General features: G+C 43.3%; 2 protein-coding genes across 3 annotated transcripts; both read left to right on the forward strand.

Annotated features, from left to right (window-relative positions):
• Positions 1-837: 837 nt before the first annotated feature.
• Positions 838-6083, forward strand: LOC106599023 (pyroglutamyl-peptidase 1). The gene is made up of 5 exons (XM_014190068.2): positions 838-1484; positions 2196-2248; positions 2735-2851; positions 3076-3308; positions 3617-6083. The coding sequence occupies exons 1-5, from the start codon at positions 1454-1456 to the stop codon at positions 3834-3836; spliced, it is 654 nt and encodes a 217-aa protein (XP_014045543.1). The 5' UTR covers positions 838-1453; the 3' UTR covers positions 3837-6083.
• Positions 6084-6524: 441 nt separating this feature from the next.
• On the forward strand, positions 6525-18911 carry LOC106599024 (regulator of nonsense transcripts 1). 2 transcript variants are annotated; one of them, XM_014190076.2, is made up of 23 exons: positions 6525-6893; positions 7464-7600; positions 7727-7816; positions 7979-8146; positions 8335-8515; positions 8844-9005; positions 9128-9215; positions 9465-9563; positions 9748-9856; positions 9951-10110; positions 10212-10330; positions 10513-10677; positions 11162-11276; positions 11392-11535; positions 12068-12281; positions 12991-13108; positions 13231-13387; positions 13670-13812; positions 14088-14262; positions 14454-14535; positions 14615-15009; positions 15118-15237; positions 15396-18911. In XM_014190076.2, exons 1-22 carry the CDS (start codon positions 6726-6728, stop codon positions 15232-15234), a joined length of 3306 nt encoding a protein of 1101 aa, XP_014045551.1. In that variant the 5' UTR covers positions 6525-6725; the 3' UTR covers positions 15235-15237; positions 15396-18911. The 2 variants fall into 2 exon arrangements, with proteins under 2 accessions (XP_014045551.1, XP_014045552.1); XM_014190077.2 differs by having other exon boundaries at positions 9128-9212.
• The last annotated feature ends 1411 nt before the right edge of the window (positions 18912-20322 follow it).

Raw genomic sequence — 20322 nt, forward strand, 5'->3', positions numbered from 1 at the left:
CAACTTTGAGAAAAATTACTTAGTTGTGCCTGTTGTTCACATGCGTATCTGCCCTCTCATTGGCTAGAATGGTCCCACTTGATCTCGCCTGCCTTTAATCATAGAGCCCCACAGTGGAGGGGTCATAGTACCCATAAAATCTAGCGTTCAAACAGGGAAATGGTTCCAGTCATTTTTCCACCATAACTTTTTCAGGGCTATGTTTCGTGTAGGCTTACCCTGGCGTGACATTTTGATAACGATATAAATCTCTCTCGGAAAAGGTTACTTTTATCAATATATTCGGCTCTATTTACTCTCAGATTCAAAAATGCTAATTAGCATCAAAGTAGACATCATGCATAACTACAAATCCCTGCAAGCTCCTGCACGTCATCTCTAGCTGATACCTTCGCTAACAGTTATTGTGTCAATTTAAAACTTGCACTAGACAGTTCACAGAATTGTCAATTTAAAGAAATGTAGCCAATTTATTAATTACTACATTTATCTAACATTAGATAGTTAATCCAGAGATTCTTACCTTTGCCTCGATTCGGCAGTCTCGTCCAGATCGTCATGGCATTTGTAGTTCTTTATGGTAGCCACATTAGCAGCTAATTAGCATTTCATTTTGGGGGGGTAAATACAGACGAATATATTGATAAAAGTCACCTTGTCCTAGAGAACTGTATGTGGTTATCAAAATGTCACGCCAGGGAAAGCCTACACAAAACGCATCCCTTATTTTAAGTACTTCTAAAATCCCTATGAGGGGAAAATTAATGGTGGACAAATTATTGGAACCATGTCCCTGTTTGACCGCTAGGCTTTATGGGTATTATGACTCATACTGTGGACTATTGAGGACATGTATTTCCACTGTTAGAGTGGTCACTGGGCTATAATATATCATCTTTGGCAGAGCCCAACAAATGTATCCTGATCAACAGCATCAATATAACAGAGATTTGCTTCCATCCCTCAACCTGGCCTCGAACCAGGAACCCTCGAAACACACAGATATCGGTCCCCACGAAGCATAGCTACCTATCGCTCCACAAAAGCCACGGCCCGTACGGAATTAAGGGAAACAACTACTTCAGTCTCAGAGCGAGTGACGTCGCCGATTAAACGCTACTAGCGTACACCGCTAACTAGCTAGACATTTCACATCGGTTATATTATGTCATTTCAACAAAAGGTTAAGCCAAATTGGTCAAATAATTGAGCTCATGCGCTGATCATGAATTCCATTGCAGTATGCGGCGATATGTGGCTGGATGTTGAGGTATAGAGTAGTGTTGTCAACAGTGTAGAAGGACTGGAAGAAACCGAGAACGCTCGCTCGAGCTCTTGCAAAAATAATGAATAGATAGCAGAATAGAATCGAGGAGGAATTCTCAACTCATCGAGGTTGAAAAAGAGTAGATTAACGTTACATTCTTGCAGAATTTACTATAATTCACAAATAATGGCGACTAAAAGGACGGTAATAGTGACAGGTAAGTGATTTATGTAGCCTATACGGTCTTATAGTTTGCTGTCAGTTCTCTATAAACTTTTGATTAAAATGAGTTGCCTAACTATTAAAGATTGGAATTACTTGTATATTGTGTCATCTTGAAAACGACATTGTTCCTCAACTACTGTACAACTACTGACCGTCTACTGTACAGTATTATGCATGTTCATCTTACATTCACAAAGCCTGTCTGTCAGGTTGAAATGTATGAATTGTAATGGTGAGGCAGACCAACCTATGACAGACAGATCAAGTCAGAGGCGATAATGTAGCCATTTATGGATCGTTGTAGCCATTCAGCCATTTATGGGTACATGTTTGCCTTGTCGTGATACTATTGTGAATGATGCTGGCTAAATTCGTGCTGACAAGAAGCATATTCTTACCCTACTCTTCTCCCCTGATATAACTTAAATGGAAATTGTAGTATAGTGTCATCTCATCTATAAAACCCATGCACTCATTGGCATATATTGTGTTACAATTGATTATACATGTCAGCTGTTGTAATAGATAATATTTAACTTGAGATAACCGTTAGACTTCGAACTAAGATTATTGTGACTTTCATTTAGATAGGGGTAGAGTGATAAGCAGCTATAAAAATAACAATGTAATGTGGCATTGGTGTATACTGGTGTTACTAGCCGAGGACTTAAAAGGCTATCAATATCATCTATCTTTTTTTTAGGGTTTGAACCTTTTGGCGATCACACCGTGAATGCTAGCTGGGTGGCAGTGCAGGTAAGTGAGTTTGTTGCGTGTTCTGTATGGTGCATTATTAAGAGGTCTATTCTTATTGGCAACACCTTACATTGATTTCCACATGACTTGTAACACAAAATTGTATCACATTACATGACATTTAAGAATAATGAGTTAATTGCATAATAGGGCCTAATGAATATGTGTTTCATGTTAATACACAAGTGGATATTAGCGTTTCATGTTAATACACAAGTGGAATAAGGAATGATCTGCTTTAGCACTTCTGTCGTAACAGCAAACGCTTAATGACTTAACAATGAATAAGTAATAACTTTTCACTATTTAACAATGTATGAATGCAATGTTGTTACTATAGTAATTAGTGTTACCACAACAGGTGTAAAAGCAACCGGTTTTTACAACCTTGAGGCACAACAAACGCCTCAAAAGGAACAATAAAGCTTTATCGAATTAAATATGGTTTGTGGTTCCTTACACACTTCCTGTTTCCTCTGTGTACAGGAACTGGAGCGGTTGGGCTTGGGTCAGAGTGTGGACCTATATGTCTGTGAGGTGCCAGTGGAGTACCAGGCAGTTCAGAGTCTACTGCCATCTCTATGGAAACAGCATCAGCCACAGGTAGCCACAGGAAATCACTGCAAATGTCAAGTGTTGTTCCTCACAATATATTTTTTTACTGCATGGTAAAAGGCATTAGTAATAGTGTTCGACAGGTGCACCCTTACTGTATGACACCTAGGCTACAGTTTGAAATATAATGACAAGATGTAGAGTCTCTATTGGTATAACTAATTTAACAGTGGCTACATTTAACACACATTCTCTTCTCCGTGGGTCAACAGTTGGTGGTCCATGTCGGGGTCTCTGGGATAGCCACCACAGTCACCCTGGAGAAATGTGGCCACAACCACGGCTACAAGCGGGTGGACAACTGCAGCTTCTGTCCAGACTCTCAGTGTTGCATGGACGGTGGTCCTGACTGCATCGATTCAGTCATAGACATGGACCTGGTCTGCAAGAGGGTCAACTCCTCAAGGCTTGGCGTGGCAGTGTCAGTATCAAAGGATGCAGGCCGGTGAGTGCTGTGCTCGACTCTACCCTCATTCAACCACTATTTATGATCTCGTACTTTTTTCAATGAAATTACATTAAAGGGAAAGTTCACCCAAATTACAAATGTATCCTATCTATGATCTTTAATTGTAGCATACATTCTAGGTATTGATAAGATGTTATATAATAATGTGGGTGGTCTGTCCCTTTGTAATCTGAAGTTGCCACTTCAGAAATCCCATTTACCTAAATGGCAAATCCATTGATTCTGATCAAAGCTAATGTCTTCTGTTGTCTCTTTAACTCTAACTTAACCTTTGATCTGGTCAGATACCTGTGTGACTACACCTACTACACGTCGCTGTACCTGGGGAAGGGCAGGTCAGCGTTTGTGCACGTTCCTCCACTAGAGAAACCGTACAGTGCCCAGGACCTTGGCAGAGCCTTGCAGGCCGTAGTGGGGGAGATGCTGGAGCTTGTGGGTCAATCTGAGGATGATGACCATGACCACCACCACTGCAGCCACCAGCACCATCAGCACGCTCACTAAAGAATGACTTCCGGTGACCTCTGTCCTCAACTCACTGCTCCTGTCCCCAATGGACAGATAAAGCACTTAAAGCTGGAATCCTTAATTGAAACAATAACAAAGTGGTGACCCCGCCTCTGTTTTGGTAAAAACCTGAGGGATGGGCCTGAAGAAATGTAACCACTCTCAAATTCATAGACAGAGCTATATGCTGACTGACCATCCATGATATCAAAATGATAGTTTTAACCATGTTTTGAGGATATAGTGTTTGTTTACATTTAGTTTGCATACAAACATTGTAGTACAAGAAGCTTATCTTTTGGGTTCTGATGGGGTATGAAATTTGACCTAAGCTCATGAGGCATTCATAAGTTATATTCGTCAAGAATCAATGGTTATATAGCACAAGTCCAAAAATGGATGTAGCAACTAAAGATTCTAGCTTTAAGGACAGATACAACTGATACCCCACTAAGCAGTAGCTAAAGAGAGGGCTATCAGCACTCCCCCTGAACTAGAGAAAGGGAGAGTATGTGAATGAGAATAGGCAGAGCAATGGATGGATCCATCAGAGGAGGATGGTGGGAGGGGCTATAGGAGGACAGGTTCATTTTAATGGTTGAAATGGAATCAATTGAATGGTATCAAACACTTTGAAACAGCGTGTTTGACTCCGTTCCATTGATTCCATTCCAACCATTACAATGAGCCCATCCTCCTATGGCTCCTCACACCAGCCTCCTCTGGTATACACGTATATTATACCAATGGCTCTGGGTATGGATATTTGACTGTATTTCACAAAGAAACTCTTCTTTTTTATTTTATTTAATCTTTATTTAACAAGGCAAGTCAGTTAAGAACAAATTCTTATTTACAATGACAGCCTACCAAATGGCCTCCTGCGGAGATGGGGCTGGGAATAAAATAAAAATATAGGACAAAACACATCACGACGAGACAACACAACGCTACATAAAGAGAGGCCTAAAACAACAACATAGCATAGCAGCAACACAAGACGACACACTGTAATGGTCCAATAAATGATGCTGTAGATGAGATAACCATTGGCTGCGTTTTAAACTCATAAAAGACACACCCTAGTCCACTTATCCTCGCTTTATGCTATGCTCTTGGAGTAATCCCTGCGGCCATCTTTGGCCGTCGGTCCAAACGATTAGCCAAAGCAAGGGAAGTTCGCAACGTAAATCCCTCAGCCCTCGTTTTTTATAGTTTGTAGTGTACAATTATGTTCACTTCGGGGCTTGAGACGCCCCATAATTCAATTCGCGTCTCGTAAAAGTAATTATGTTTTTGTTTGGTTAGCTTTTGGAAATTGTATAGATAAAAATGTTTCCTTCTTCAGAAGTTCCAGCTAGGCAGGCTAATGTTAGTTACATTTACATTTACATTTAAGTCATTTAGCAGACGCTCTTATCCAGAGCGACTTACAAAGTTAGCTAATAAATTTGCTAGCTATCATACAGTAAGCGTATATTAATAATTATATAGTTAATATAAGTAGACATGCGATCATAATTGACTGTAGCGCATATAAAGCACCCACAAGCTACCGGTGGCTGAAAACACAATATTCGTGGGACGAACGAGTGACGAAATTCCGGGCAAGGGCAGTCCATTTAACATTCCTTCCTCCCTTGCCCCTTGCCCGACAAGTGTAAACTCGTCAGACGTCATGGTACGTCATCAGACGTTTGAGGGCTGAGGGGAGAGGGTGTGTCTTTGAAGTGTTTGGAAAGCAGCCATCTTTGGATATTCAGTGTGCACTGATGTGTGCTTTTAAGCCACATCGTCCTGACAGCTGTATGACTGGCTGCTTCTCACTATTTTAAATAGTTCCCTTTTTAGTTCCTTATTCCCCTCACAAATCACTCTCGCTTTGACATAATGGTCAACGTAGCGTGCCATTTCTTGTATCATCTCTACCCCCCCCCATCATGTGTTTAATATTTGTTGTGAAATTGTACAATATCAGTATATTGTATAGTGTACAATATAAGGACACAACAATATGTTTTCTTTGATTAATGTACTTCAACCATGTGTTATTATCTCAGGTAATTTATTGCATATACAATCAATATTTGCAATGTGATGAATAATGATATGGAAATGTTTATTTTGTCTTTGGTATCTGTATTCTCTACTTCAGAATATGGTCTAATGCTGTGATTAAACCACTTAAAGGAAAATTTAAGCCAATATGCTTAAGCCATACCAAGTAAAATAACTATTGGTAAACCTGTAGTAGGCCTGTAGTATGTGCTCTTCTTCCTATGAATTCATCATTTACATCTATTGCAATTGGAAAGAATTTGATTGAATGCCATCTTACTTACATAATATTACCAGGAAAGGGTAAGCATTTGCGAGGCCTCAGGTAGGCCAGCGGTTAAGAGAGTTGTGTTATTAACCAAAAGGTTGCTGGTTTGATTCCCTCAGCCAACTAGGTTAAAACAATCTGTCAGTGTGCCCCTTGAGCACAGTAACTACAGTAACTGCTCTGGATAACAGCATCTGCTAAATTACTGTACATGATAAATTCTGACTGTAGGCCTAATCACGGATTGTGAAAAAGATTCACCTTTTGTGTAAACGTTATGCCACGGACACTTTGAATGTGGTTGTGGCTAGAAGGGATCCAGCTTTTGTCACATGTGACGACCTTTGATGTGCTCTATGCATTTTGTGCTGTGTGCAAGGTGTTACGTCATTACTTCGAGTGGGAGTTGAGGCTCACGAGACGGTGTGTTCTCAGTTTATTCATGTGCTTAGGTTTTTCGATATTTGTTTAAGTTTAATTTTGGCAGGGATATCTACACTTTGCTTAGTTAGCGATTGAATTGAAAATAGAATTCTGAAATATCACTGTTGGGGGAGAAAATGAGTGTTGAGGCGTACGGGCCGAGCTCGCAGACTCTCACGTTCCTGGACACTGAGGAAGCGGAGTTGCTTGGAGCAGATACCCAGGGTTCGGAGTATGAGTTCACGGATTTTACCCTGCCGAGCCAGACTCAAACAGGCCAAACGCAGAGTCAGTTGGAAAATCAGGTTCGTGTAATTTTTGTTGTGTGGTTTCGAACTAGCAAATTAAAACTCGCTAACAAGCTACAGGGTATTGTACATACGGAACCTTGGAGATAGCTAGCCAGTGTGCTAACTAGATTAGCAGAAGCAGCTATGTTAGCACAGCTAGCACGCTGGTAGTTAGCTGTATAGTTACAAAGAAAACATGCATCTGTCCCAGAGGCCCCGCAGCTGGCTAACCAGGTAACTTAGCCAGCATGTTTACATATAATTTAGCGTGCTAGTATTAGCTAATCTGCTTGTACGCGTTGTGGGATGGACACCAGGATTGTCAAGCAGCTTGTCATTTTCTTGATAACGCCATGGCACTGAGTGTAACATTCCTAAATTCATTATCTGCCCGCGTTACATAGCAGGCATGCTAGCTAACTGCTGTGAGATTGCTACAAGTGCATTTGATAGTAAACTAACTTTAGTTAGCTAACTGTTAAATGCACTTGTAGTTATAACGTTATATGTGGTGGTGTCCATTTCCAGGTTATTTACATTATTTTGCCCGCTGCTATTGAAATTACATTTCCATGTTTTCTCCAGGTGAATGGGCCTGATGGAGTTCTGCAGAATGGGGATGACCCTGTTGTGAAAGCAAGTCAACTTCTTGCAGAGTTGAACTTTGAAGAAGACGAGGAAGACAGCTATTATACTAAAGACCTCCCAGTCCATGCATGCAGGTAATGTTCAGAAATATCTTTTGATTGATATTTTGGTGCTTTCTTGCAGAGTTCATAATAAATATTTGTTTTCCTCCCTGTAAAGTTTTGATGGTTGTGACATTATCCTTGTTTTGCTTTCCCAAGTTACTGTGGCATTCACGATCCTGCTTGCGTGGTGTATTGCAACACCAGCAAGAAGTGGTTTTGCAATGGACGTGGCAATACATCTGGCAGGTAAGCTTCAAAGACCAACCAACTTAGCTAAATGTAGTTGGCGTCTATGTGGAAGACTATACACACACATAAAGTAGAATGTGAACCACATGAGTCCCAAAGGACATTTTATAAATGTCTATCAGAAATGTTGCTAAATTTGTTCATATTTTCCTCTCTCAGCCACATTGTGAACCACCTGGTCAGAGCCAAGTCCAAGGAGGTGACTCTGCACAAGGATGGTCCTTTGGGGGAGACGGTGCTGGAGTGCTACAACTGTGGCTGTCGCAACGTCTTCCTCCTGGGGTTCATCCCTGCCAAGGCAGACTCTGTGGTGGTACTGCTTTGCAGGTAAAGCAGGTCCATGGTGTTTACTAACCTTCTTTGCACCATTCTGTTTCACAATGATCAGATGTCCTATTTCTCAAAATGTTCTTGGCTGTTTTTGGACCCATAATCCAATAGCTCTTATCATTGAATCAAAGTGATTTTGTAGTGGAGTGCATTGATGGACGTATTGTTTATTTTTGGTAATACAGGCAGCCATGTGCCAGTCAGAGCAGTCTGAAAGACATCAACTGGGACAGCTCCCAGTGGCAGCCGCTGATCCAGGACCGCTGCTTCCTGTCCTGGCTGGTTAAGATCCCCTCTGAGCAGGAGCAGCTCCGGGCCCGCCAGATAACCGCCCAGCAGATAAACAAGCTTGAGGAGCTCTGGAAGGTTCATAAACTACCTTATGGTCCTGTGTGGCTCAGTTGATAGAGCATGGTGCTAGCAACGCCAGGGCTGTAGGTTCAATTCCCACGGGGGACCAGTACCGAAAAATATGAAAATATATGCACTCACTACTGTAAGTGGCTCTGGATAAGAGCGTCAGCTAAATTACATAAATGTAAATTTAGCATAAGTTAACCCAGTGGTTTACTGTAGGCCAGTGGCCTTTTACTTTGGTCATGGAGAGCTACTGGCTTTTATTATGAATTTTAAATTTCAAACAAAGTAAGCAGCACTCTTTGTCTGTGGCTGTTGTTTGACTGTGTGTCTTCAGGAAAACCCCACAGCCACTCTGGAGGACCTGGAGAAGCCCGGCGTGGACGAGGAGCCTCAGCACGTGTTGCTGCGCTACGAGGATGCCTACCAGTACCAGAACATCTTTGGCCCCCTGGTCAAACTGGAGGCTGACTATGATAAGAAACTCAAAGAGTCCCAGGTAAGTTCTACTGTTTTCTGCTGGAGTTTTCAGGCTATCTCCTCCTGCTTTTGGATGTCAAGGTATGGGCAGTTTGGTTTTAGATGGTTAACTAATTGCTGTCTCGTCTGTTTGTTTCACAGACCCAAGACAATATTACTGTCAGGTGGGACTTGGGACTCAATAAAAAGCGGATTGCTTATTTCAGCCTTCCCAAGACGGACTCAGGTGGTAATTCATTTTTTGTTCATCAACGTCAGTGTCCACGAGTGTTCCATGTCCATTCCATTCCGGCCACGACCTCCCTCACGTTCTCACTGATGAGCATGCCGGAGTGTCTTCTAGTCTTGAGTCTGTGTGTGTGTACGATTCTATGTTTGTATGACTAATGTCCTAAAATCTATGGATTCTCAATTGTGCCTTTCATCAGCCAATTCCCTTGCTGTCCTTCTTTTTCTACTATTCACTGTATTTCTGAAGACATGCGCCTGATGCAGGGAGATGAGATTTGCCTGAGGTACAAGGGAGACCTTGCCCCACTCTGGAAAGGCATTGGACATGTCATCAAAGTCCCAGACAGTATCCTTTGTTAAAAATCGTTATGCTCTTATTTTATGTTACCTTTGACTCTTCGTTACTCATTTGATTCAAATTCAAAATTTGTTTGGAAATGATTGTGTCTTTGTTTGACCACATTGATAGCATTAGTCTCTGGAAGGAATAGGTGTTATGTGGCGTGTAGTCCTTAATCCTGTGACAATAGACTATGGCGATGAGATAGCCATTGAGCTGAGGAGCAGTGCTGGGGCTCCCGTGGAAGTACCACACAACTTCCAGGTTGACTTTGTGTGGAAGTCCACCTCCTTTGACCGGTAGGGGAACCTTCTGACACCAATCGATCTGAAACTAGCAAGGCTTGCTTGGCAATGGACTTAATATTACACACTGTTTCAAACTTTCCTCCAGGATGCAGAGTGCCCTGAAGACCTTTGCCGTGGACGAGACCTCTGTGTCCGGGTACATCTACCACAAGCTGCTGGGTCACGAGGTGGAGGATGTGGTCATCAAGTGTCAGCTGCCCAAACGCTTCACCGCCCAGGGCCTGCCTGACCTCAACCACTCACAGGTGGGTGTTACCATATGCAGAAGTTATGAGTAGATTTGAGTTATCCCTTCTAAAACGATATTTGCTGACAGTTTGGCATTTTAAAATGTGTCATCACATAGGTATATGCTGTGAAGACTGTGCTGCAGCGTCCTCTCAGTCTCATCCAGGGACCCCCTGGCACGGGGAAAACGGTCACCTCTGCCACTGTAGTGTACCACCTGGCCAGACAGGGCAACGGGTAAGATGAGGACACTTAATAGAGGACACCATATACAGTACTTATAAGTAAATAACTTTCACTATAAGAGTAACTACATTAGTCTTAGTCATTGGAAAATATATATTTTTTCTAAATTGACCAACCTAAAGGTTTTATAAGCGCTCTTGTCCATCCCTAACACCAGTTGTGTGTGTCCTCAGGCCTGTGCTGGTGTGTGCTCCCAGTAACATTGCGGTGGACCAGCTGACTGAGAAGATCCACATGTCAGGTCTGAAGGTGGTGAGGCTGTCTGCCAAGAGCAGAGAGGCCATCGACTCCCCTGTGTCCTTCCTGGCTCTGCACAACCAGATCCGCAACATGGACAGGTAACCTGGGATTGCTATCGAGAGAGGAATGGTGTCTTCATCTTATCAGGTGTCCTGCTAACTCAGGAGACAAAGGATCGATTCCACTTTTTTTAAATTTTTATTTAACTAGGCAAGTCAGTTAAGAACAAATTCTTATTTACAATGACGGCCTACTGAAGAACAGTGGGTTAACTGCCTTGTTCAGGGGCAGAACGACAGATTTTTACTTTGTCTGCTCCGGGATTCGATCCAGCAACTTTTCAGTTACTGGCCCAACGCTCTAACCACTAGGCTACCTGCCGCCCTAGCAGAGAACTTGAGAACTTGGCTATGGGCAATAAGACTTGCCTCAGTTTGAAAGCATGGATTCTCAGTTCATGTTCAGAGGCCTTTCCTCTGTCTTGCAGCTTTTCTGAACCTTAACCTTCATCATAGGCTACATCATTTCTCCACACTAAAGAGTACTGGTTTCTCAGTTTGTGTTTTTGTTGTATCTGTGCAGTATACCAGAGCTTCAGAAGCTCCAGCAGCTGAAGGACGAGACTGGGGAGCTGTCCTCCTCGGATGAGAAGCGCTACAGGGCCCTGAAGCGCACCGCCGAGAGGGAACTACTTATGGTAACACCTGCTCCTTTCCCACACACTCCCTTAAAACAAAGTCCTAAAAGGACATAATCGACTTCAGGAAGTAGTGGAATTATCACTGACCACGTCTCCCATCTCTGCTCCACAGAATGCTGATGTGATCTGCTGTACCTGTGTGGGGGCAGGAGATCCCCGCCTGGCCAAGATGCAGTTCCGCTCCATCCTCATTGATGAGAGCACCCAGGCCACTGAGCCAGAGTGTATGGTGCCTGTCATACTGGGGGCCAAGCAGGTACGTCTCAGGGCAATCTCTAAGATAAATGATGTCCAGTCAGTTAGCTCCATGACAGATCCCAACTTCTCTCTTTCTCATACAGAATGTTTATCAAAGGTTGTTGCTGAGGGAAAAGTGCAATTACATTTATCGCCTTTCTCCGGATGTTTGTGCTTGGTTGAATTTGACACTTGAGACGGGCGCTAATTTAGGTAGGCTAGTTGAGAACAAGTTCTCATTTGCAACTGCGACCTGGCCAAGATAAAGCAAAGCAGTTCAACACATACAACAACACAGAGTTACACATGGAATAAACAAACATACAATCAATAATACAGTAGGAAAATCTATATACAGCATGTGCAAATGAGGTAGGATAAAAGAGGTAAGGCAATAAATAGGTCATGGTGGCAAAGTAATTACAATATAGCAAATAAACACATATGCAAATGCTATGCTCAATACAAGTTCCTACACCACACATTGGATTTGAATTGGAATGGCCTTTCTATTCGTACTAAATCTATGATTTCTCTCTGTTTCTCTCCAGCTGATCCTGGTAGGAGACCACTGTCAGCTGGGTCCAGTAGTGATGTGTAAGAAGGCAGCCAAGGCGGGCCTGTCCCAGTCCCTGTTTGAGCGTCTGGTGGTGCTGGGCATCAGGCCCATCCGTCTGCAGGTGCAGTACCGTATGCACCCGGCCCTCAGCGCTTTCCCCTCCAACATCTTCTACGAGGGCTCCCTGCAGAACGGAGTCACCGCAGGTAAGTCGGCGAGGGATGGAACTGGGCCAGTGTGTACACGGGTTGGTTGTTTAGCAACAAAACCGAGGCGTACGCAACTATGGGGCAGAACAGACTGGGTTGGCTTAGACTGTTGACAACATCTAAACTATATTTAGTCTCCAAATGTTTATTGAAAACATAAATACATTTGCACAATGAGCACTTGTCTCTCAAATACATTGTTACAGTTGCTGGTTAGCTAGCTAGTGAATTTGAACCATATTAGCATAGACATGAGTCAAGACATGGTATCGATAACAAGATCCAACGAGCTGACACGGGCCAACTATGATTTCTCACATGGCAAGCTATCTAACCCTTCAAAATCACCACACTGCCTACGCGCATAATTTCTGGACGTTGTCAGCCAACCCGTCTATATAATCCTCGTAAACACAGGTGAGGGTTAGCTTGTCCTCCTGATGTGCTTGTCCAGCAAGAGGGGAATGGGCTCCCTGTTGTCTACAAGCTGGTTGGGTAGTTTAGATCATGTCTCTAAGGACCAAGAAAACAGAACAATCATGAATTGCCTTATAACAGCCATATTTACTCAGTTTGCACCAGGTGTAAAACACCCATAACAAAGGTAATACATGACATTGGCTTCATTTACACTTAAATCTGGAATAACCTAAATGTACATTTTACTAACTCCTTTTCTTGATCCATTTTTATTTTATTTACACAGCTGACCGCATCAAGAAAGGCTTTGACTTCCAGTGGCCGCAACCAGACAAGCCCATGTTCTTCTACGTGACCCTGGGCCAGGAAGAAATTGCAAGCTCTGGAACCTCCTATCTTAACAGGTATTTGACAAACTGAAGCATTTGTCATATCAGTGCTTTCGTACACTGACCATTTATGACTCCAGTCAAAAAAAGGGTATGTTTTGTGAATAATGTTTTCTTCACTCTCTCCCACTGTACAGGACTGAGGCTTCCAATGTGGAGAAGATCACCACGAGGCTGCTAAAGGCTGGGGCCAAGCCTGACCAGATAGGCATCATCACCCCCTACGAGGGCCAGAGGTCCTACCTGGTGCAGTACATGCAGTTCAGTGGCTCCCTCCACACCAAGCTCTACCAGGTACAAAACACAGGCATGGCTCTACAATATGTGACCAATCTCGTCCGCTGCAGCACTCCAGTCTGTCAGCCATATTCTCACTATAATGTATCAGGTTTTAAAGATAGTTATAGCTTGAAATGGGAGTCCATAAATCTAAATAAACCAGTTTACATTGGTTGAGTAATGTGCTCATGGAATCATTCATCCAATTTGGCCTTCACTTAAAACATTCAAATGGATGGTGGAATGATGCATCTGTTATCTTATCTAATTGCTTTCCTGTTTCTTGGCTGTCCTCAGGAGGTGGAGATAGCCAGCGTTGATGCGTTCCAGGGCAGAGAAAAGGACTTCATCATCCTGTCCTGTGTCAGAGCCAACGAGCACCAGGGCATTGGCTTCCTCAACGACCCACGCCGTCTCAACGTGGCTCTCACCAGGGCCAGGTAAACAACACATGGACCATTCTCTCTGTCTCCTGACGCTCAACAGATAACGAGAAAAATCCTAGCATTATCCTGTCTTTCAAGTTTTGCAAGACTATTTTAATATTTGTCTTTGGAATTATGTCAACAATTTCTAAATCCTCAGAGCAAAATGTCATTACTCGGGCAGTCACACTGCAAAGAGATTATATTTTAAATGTTTTAATTTACGTCATTATTTTCTATATCTGTGAAGGAAGTGTTTGAAAGGAACTATGTCCTATTTGTGTGTGTAGGTATGGGGTTATCATCGTGGGCAACCCCAAGGCCCTGTCCAAGCAGCCTCTGTGGAACCACCTGCTCAACTACTACAAGGAGCAGAAGGTTCTGGTGGAGGGACCCCTCAACAACCTGAGGGAGAGCCTCATGCAGTTCAGCAAGCCTCGCAAGCTGGTCAACGCCATCAACCCTGTGAGTCCCCCCCCCAAACCCATGTGTGTTGGATTATGTACAACTTTATGTAGTGCGTGGTGTTTACTTTCATGATTTTACTTTGCCAGTAGACAGTACACCATTATAAAAAGATGTGCATAGGCTACTGTGTGTGTGTGTTACAGTTTACAGACTTACTGAAATGTTTGTTCCATGTGTGGGTTCTTCAGGGGGGCCGTTTCATGAGCACAGCCATGTATGATGCAAGGGAGGCTCTTATTCCTGGATCTGTGTATGACCGCAGCAGCACTGGTGAGAGACTATGTCAAACTGTAAACTTGTGTCTCTTTACCTGTTTTGCCGTTGTTCAATTAGTTTTCTTTTCTTCTAGGGCGTTCATCCAACATGTACTTCCAGACCCACGACCAGATCGGCATGATTGGCCCGGGCCCCATGGCCTCCATGAACATCCCCTTCAACCTGGTTATGCCCCCCATGCCGCCGCCAGGCTACCTGGGCCAGGTCCACTGCCCCCCAGCAGGCCGTGGTGGAGGTATGAAGGGTAAGGCGGGTGCTGGAGGGGCGCGAGGTGGGCGCCAGAGGAGCCGTGGCATGGGGAACCACGGCGGGGGCAGCGGGCAGCACGGCCTCATGAGTGGCAGCCAGGCCAGCCAGGATCTGGGCTCCCAGCCCTTCTCCCAGGGACCCCTCACCCAGGGCTACATCACCATGAGCCAGCCCTCCCAGATGAGCCAGCCTGGCCTCTCCCAGCCTGAACTCTCTCAGGTAAGGCAGCAGAACGTTTACATTTGTTTCTCATAGCAGACGTTCTTGCTCTGACAGACATGCACATGCAGGCTAAAAGCTTCTCCTTTGTTGTTTTTTTTTTTACAGGACAGCTACCTTGGCGATGAGTTCAAGTCCCAGATTGACGTGGCCCTCTCCCAAGACTCCACCTACCAAGGGGAAAGAGCCTATCAACATGGTGTGACTGGACTGTCCCAGTACTAGAGTGTAAGAGACTAACTACATTGGAACTTTTTGCTCTATATTCTATGAGCTAAGCCAGTATGTGTAGTAATATCAGGTGGAGTAAATAGGATACCAGAAGCTGTTTTATATCTCGTCTTTGTCAGGGTATAAAAGTAATCTTTGTTTTATTTGACTCTTAGGTTGTGGGAAAAGGAGCTAGGCCTGTGCTGAGCTTAGTTCGTCGCCATTTTAATCTGGGTAATATCAAAAAAAGAACATATGGATACCCGTTTTACACTGCTACAACTGAAGCACCACTGTGTGAAAGCAACAGGAGAGAGAGACCGAGAGAAACCAACCAATCACAAGAGTGAAAGCAAAATGGGGGTAGAGCTGGACAGGACAAGAGCGAGGAGGAGGGAGAGAGAAGGCGCTGCTCGCACACGGAGAAAAGGAGAAGCCGCATACGTTGGGGTAGCAGCGTCGGAGCGACGAGCCCTTTGATGATGAGTCGAGGGGTGAAAGGTCATGGATCCTCAATGGGGTCACAGGAGTCACATCCCTGCCACCTCTTCTCCCCCAGGGACCACGAGTTAGTTGGCTGAGGACATTGTTCTCGGAGCAGAGAGACTGAGAAGAGTTCTCACACAACCCTCCAACCTCTACAAAACCGTCTCCTGCCAGCTAGAGAGGGGAAAAAGGGGACGAAACTCTTGAAGCAGTCAGTCGATTTGGGAAAATTTCTAACGTCAAAGTTGATCCGTGCTCATGCTCTGCATTTGAACATGTTTGAGCGAGAGGAGAGAGGTTTTGGGTAGACCAAGAATGGTCTTGTTGAACGTCTCAAACGGAATCAAATGGTGCAGGAGTCGGAAGAATACTGACCATTCATCTTTTTCAACTTTGAGTTGGAAAGTTTTCTACATGAGGTCTGTTGTTGCAGAGGTTTTGAAAGCTGGTGAATTTCACTGGCTTTCCGCTCTGGTCTTTCTGAAGGATAAGTGGTGGAATGGCTCTTGAAACAATTAAAGGAAACATTATTGTCTCGAGATCTGAAGTGGTGGACTTGAAAGATCTGTAGTTTGCGAGACAGGTTTTAGTTTTTTTCTTAAGTCTATCTGTAGTACAAAAAGGAGAGTAAAAAGAATTCCATAACCAACTTATTGTAATCGAAAAAGCAGTCATCACTTGCTCTTTAAAATGACCTCCAAATTATTACTTTAAAATGAGTCACAGCTCCACAGACATGAAATGCCACAAAGAAAGCACGTGTAGAATGCACATATAATTTGCATGGCTACATGGCTAATTCATTAATCCACATTAAGCAGGGAGGTTATACCTAGAGACCCAGGTTTAAACATGAAATGATGTATTAAATCATGTTTTACTTTGTTGGTCAACTACTCATAAGAGGTGTTGCATGGGAACAAGAATTTATGTTCAGAGAGGTTATAGTAATGAAGGTTGTGAATACTACTGGGATAAGACTCAGTAGTATTCACAAGTGGAAGTCTGGACCTGACTACCAAGGAAGGTTAGAAGCCTCTGGCACCTGCTAAATGTAGGTATTCAGTACTGGCTATCATTGGCCCATGTGAAAATGATAACTGAATGAAGGTTATATGAACTTACTTAAAAAAATATATATATATAAATAATTATTTAATTTCTGGCCATACCTTGGCAAGTTTCTTGACCGAAGGGAGGCATTTCTGTCAGTATGTGGCAGAGGATGAGAATAAATATTTGTATATTGGTGTTGTAGGTACTTTTATATTTAGTGCCCATGAAAGGGTATGGTGTAGATTTGTGTAGCCTGCACCACAGATCTAGTCTCAAACCTGACCCTAGGCAAACCAGTGGGTGCGTTCCTCTGCCCGTTGCTGATGCAGGCCAGATCGTACAACGTCTGGATAGATATTTTACATATCAACTATCAAAATTATATTTATAGCAATCTGGTCCCTGACCACACAGTCGAGGACATGCCATTGTAACCAATGGTTGATGCATGCAATGTCTGAGCAGGGGAACGCGACCAGTGACTAGGGTCTGCTTTCAATGCTCGTGTTCCCCTGGTCAGACATTGCACGTATCAATCAGTGGTTGCGTGCCCTGTCATCGACTGTGTCAGCAACGCCTGGGCACAGGAACGCACCCAATGATGGACCCCTTTGGCATAGAGGAACTGTCACTACCTACACTATATTTACAGCAGTATGTGGACACCGATGAGTGGATTCGGCTATTTCAGCCCCATCTGTTACTGATAGGTATATAAAATCGAGTACACTGCCATGCAATCTCCACAGACAAACATTGGCAATAGAAAGGCCTTACTGAAGAGCTAAGTGATTTTCAATGTGGCACTGTCGTAGGATGCCACCTTTCCAACAAGTCAGTTTGTAAAATTTCTGCCCTGCTAGAGCTTCCCCTGTCAACTGTAAATGCTGTTATTGTGAAGTGGAAACATCTAGGAGCAACAACGGCACAGCCGCAAAGTGGTAGGCCACACAAGCTAACAGAACGGGACCACTGAGTGCTGAAGGGCGTAGCTTGTGAAATTAGTCTGTCCTCGGTTGCAACACTCACTACTGAGTTCCAAACTGCCTCTGGAAGCAACATCAGCACAAGAACTGTTTGTCGGGAGCTTAATGGCCGAGCAACCGCTCACAAGCCTAAGATGGCCATGCGCAATGTCAAGCGTTAGCTGGAATGGTGTAAAGCTCGCCGTCATTGGACTCTGGAGCAGTGGAAATGTATTCTCTGGAATGATGAATCACGCTTCACCGTCTGGCAGTCCGACGGAAGAATCTGGGTTTGGCAGATGCCAGGAGAAAGCTACCTGCCCCAATGGATAGTGCCAACAGTAAAGTTTGGTGGAGGAGGAATAATGATCTGGGGCTGTTTTTCATGGTTTTGACTAGGCCCCCTAGTTCCAGTGAAGGGAAATCTTAATGTTAAGGCATGCAATGACATTCTAGATGATTCTGGACTTCCAACTTCGTGGCAACAGCATGACAATGCCCATGTGCACAAAACGAGGTCCATTCAGAAATAGTTTGTTGATCAGTGTGGAAGAACTTGACTGGCCTGCACAGAGCCCTGACCTCAACCCCATCGAACACCTTTGGGATGAATTGGAACGCCAACTGCGAGCCAGGCCTAAATGGCAACATCAGTGCCGGACCTCACTAATGCTCTTGTGCCTGAATGGAAGCAAGTCACCGCAGGAATGTTCCAAGGAAACCTTTCCAGAAGAGAGGAGGCTGTTATAGCAGCAAAGGGGGGGACCAACTCCATATTAATGCCCATGATTTTGGAATGATGAGCAGGTGTCCACATACTTTTGGTCATGTTGTGTAAGGAGAAAAATGTATTTTCCCGGGGACTCTCCCAACAAACAATGAGGCAGACATGCCAGAATGTTGCGATTCTAAACCAAAGTTTGTAGGCAAAACCTTTGCAGTGGTTTTATTGAAGGTAGTTTATGCAAACTACACTTGCTAAATGCACTCATTAAAAATAACTTCTGTGATCTCTAGCTACTATTTTGTATTTTATTTAAGCGGATAAAGTAGTGACGTAGTTCCATTATGCCAAGAGAACATACTTTAAACCAGACCTTAGTCACTGTGTTGCCTAGGGTCGGGTTTTCGAGCCTACCACATCCCCCCCTTTGGAAAAAAAAATAAAAAATGATGTATGTCGTAGATTGCGAGAACCCTTTTTTTCCAGTTGAAGTTGAAATTTTACTTTCCCCTTTTGAATGTCCTTTAGTTTTGATAAAACTACCAATACATACATCTTCAAATATGTAGTAGGCCTACCCTGTCACATGGAGAATCATTATTGATGCACAGTGCCTTCAGAAAGTATTCATACCTCTTATTCCATTTTGTTGTATTTCTATTGTATTAATTAAGGATCCCCATCAGTTCCTGCCAAGGCAGAGGCTACTCTTCCTGGGGTCCAGAAACATTAAGGCAGTAATATACAATTTAAAATATTTCATGACATTACATTTCATAACACTTTTAACACATTGTGTCCCCTCAAGCCACTACTCTACTACCATATATCTACAATACAACATCCATGTGTACAGTCTCCACTGTTCCATAAGGTGTATTTTTCTGTTTTTTAAATCTGATTCTACTGCTTGCATCAGTTACCCGATGTGGAATAGAGTTCCATGTAGTCATGACTCTATGTAGTACTGTGTAGTCTGTTCTGGATTTTGGGATTGTGAAGAGACCTCTGGTGGCATGTCTTGTGGGATATGCATGAGTGTGCATTCAGCATGTCAATACTTCTTACAAAAACAAGTAGTGATGAAGTCAATCTCTCTACTTTGAGCCATGAGAGATTGACATGCATATTATTGTTAGCTCTCTGTGTACATTTAAGGGCCACCCATGCTGCACTGTTCTGAGCCAATTGTAAATCCTTCTTTGTGGCACACGACTTAACAGTAGTCCAGGTGAGACACAACTAGGGTCTGTAGGACCTGCCTTGTTGATAGTTAAGAAGACAGACCTCTCCCCATCTTAGGTCCCGTTGCATCAACATGTTTTGACCATGACCGTTTACAATCCAGGGTTACTCCAAGCAGTCTCCTCAACTTGCTAAAATTCCATATTATTCATTACAAGATTTAGTTGACGTTTAGTGTCCCAAATACAATGTTTTTAGTTTTAGAAATATTTAGGACTAACTTGAATTGTACAATATTTGAACATTACTTTTAAAATTCTCAACCTCTGTCAAGTTGGTTGTTGATCATTGCTAGACAGCCATTTTCAAGTCTTGTCATAGATTTTCAAGCTCATTTAAAGTCAAAGCTCCGGAACATTCAATGTCATCTTAGTAAGCAAACCCCAGTGTATATTTGGCCTTGTGTTTTAGGTTATTGTCCTGCTGAAAGGTGAATTAGGCTCCCGGTGTCTGTTGGAAAGAAGACCGAACCAGGTTTTCCTCTTTGATTTGGCATGTTCTTAACTCTATTGTACATTTTTATCCCCCAAAAACGTCCTTAATCTTTGCTGATGACAAGCATACCCATAACATAATGCAGCCACCACCATGCTTGAAAATATGGAGAGTGGTACTCAGTAATGTGTT

The sequence above is a fragment of the Salmo salar genome, chromosome ssa03 (genome assembly GCF_905237065.1).
Source record: "Salmo salar chromosome ssa03, Ssal_v3.1, whole genome shotgun sequence".
NCBI lineage: Eukaryota > Metazoa > Chordata > Actinopteri > Salmoniformes > Salmonidae > Salmo > Salmo salar.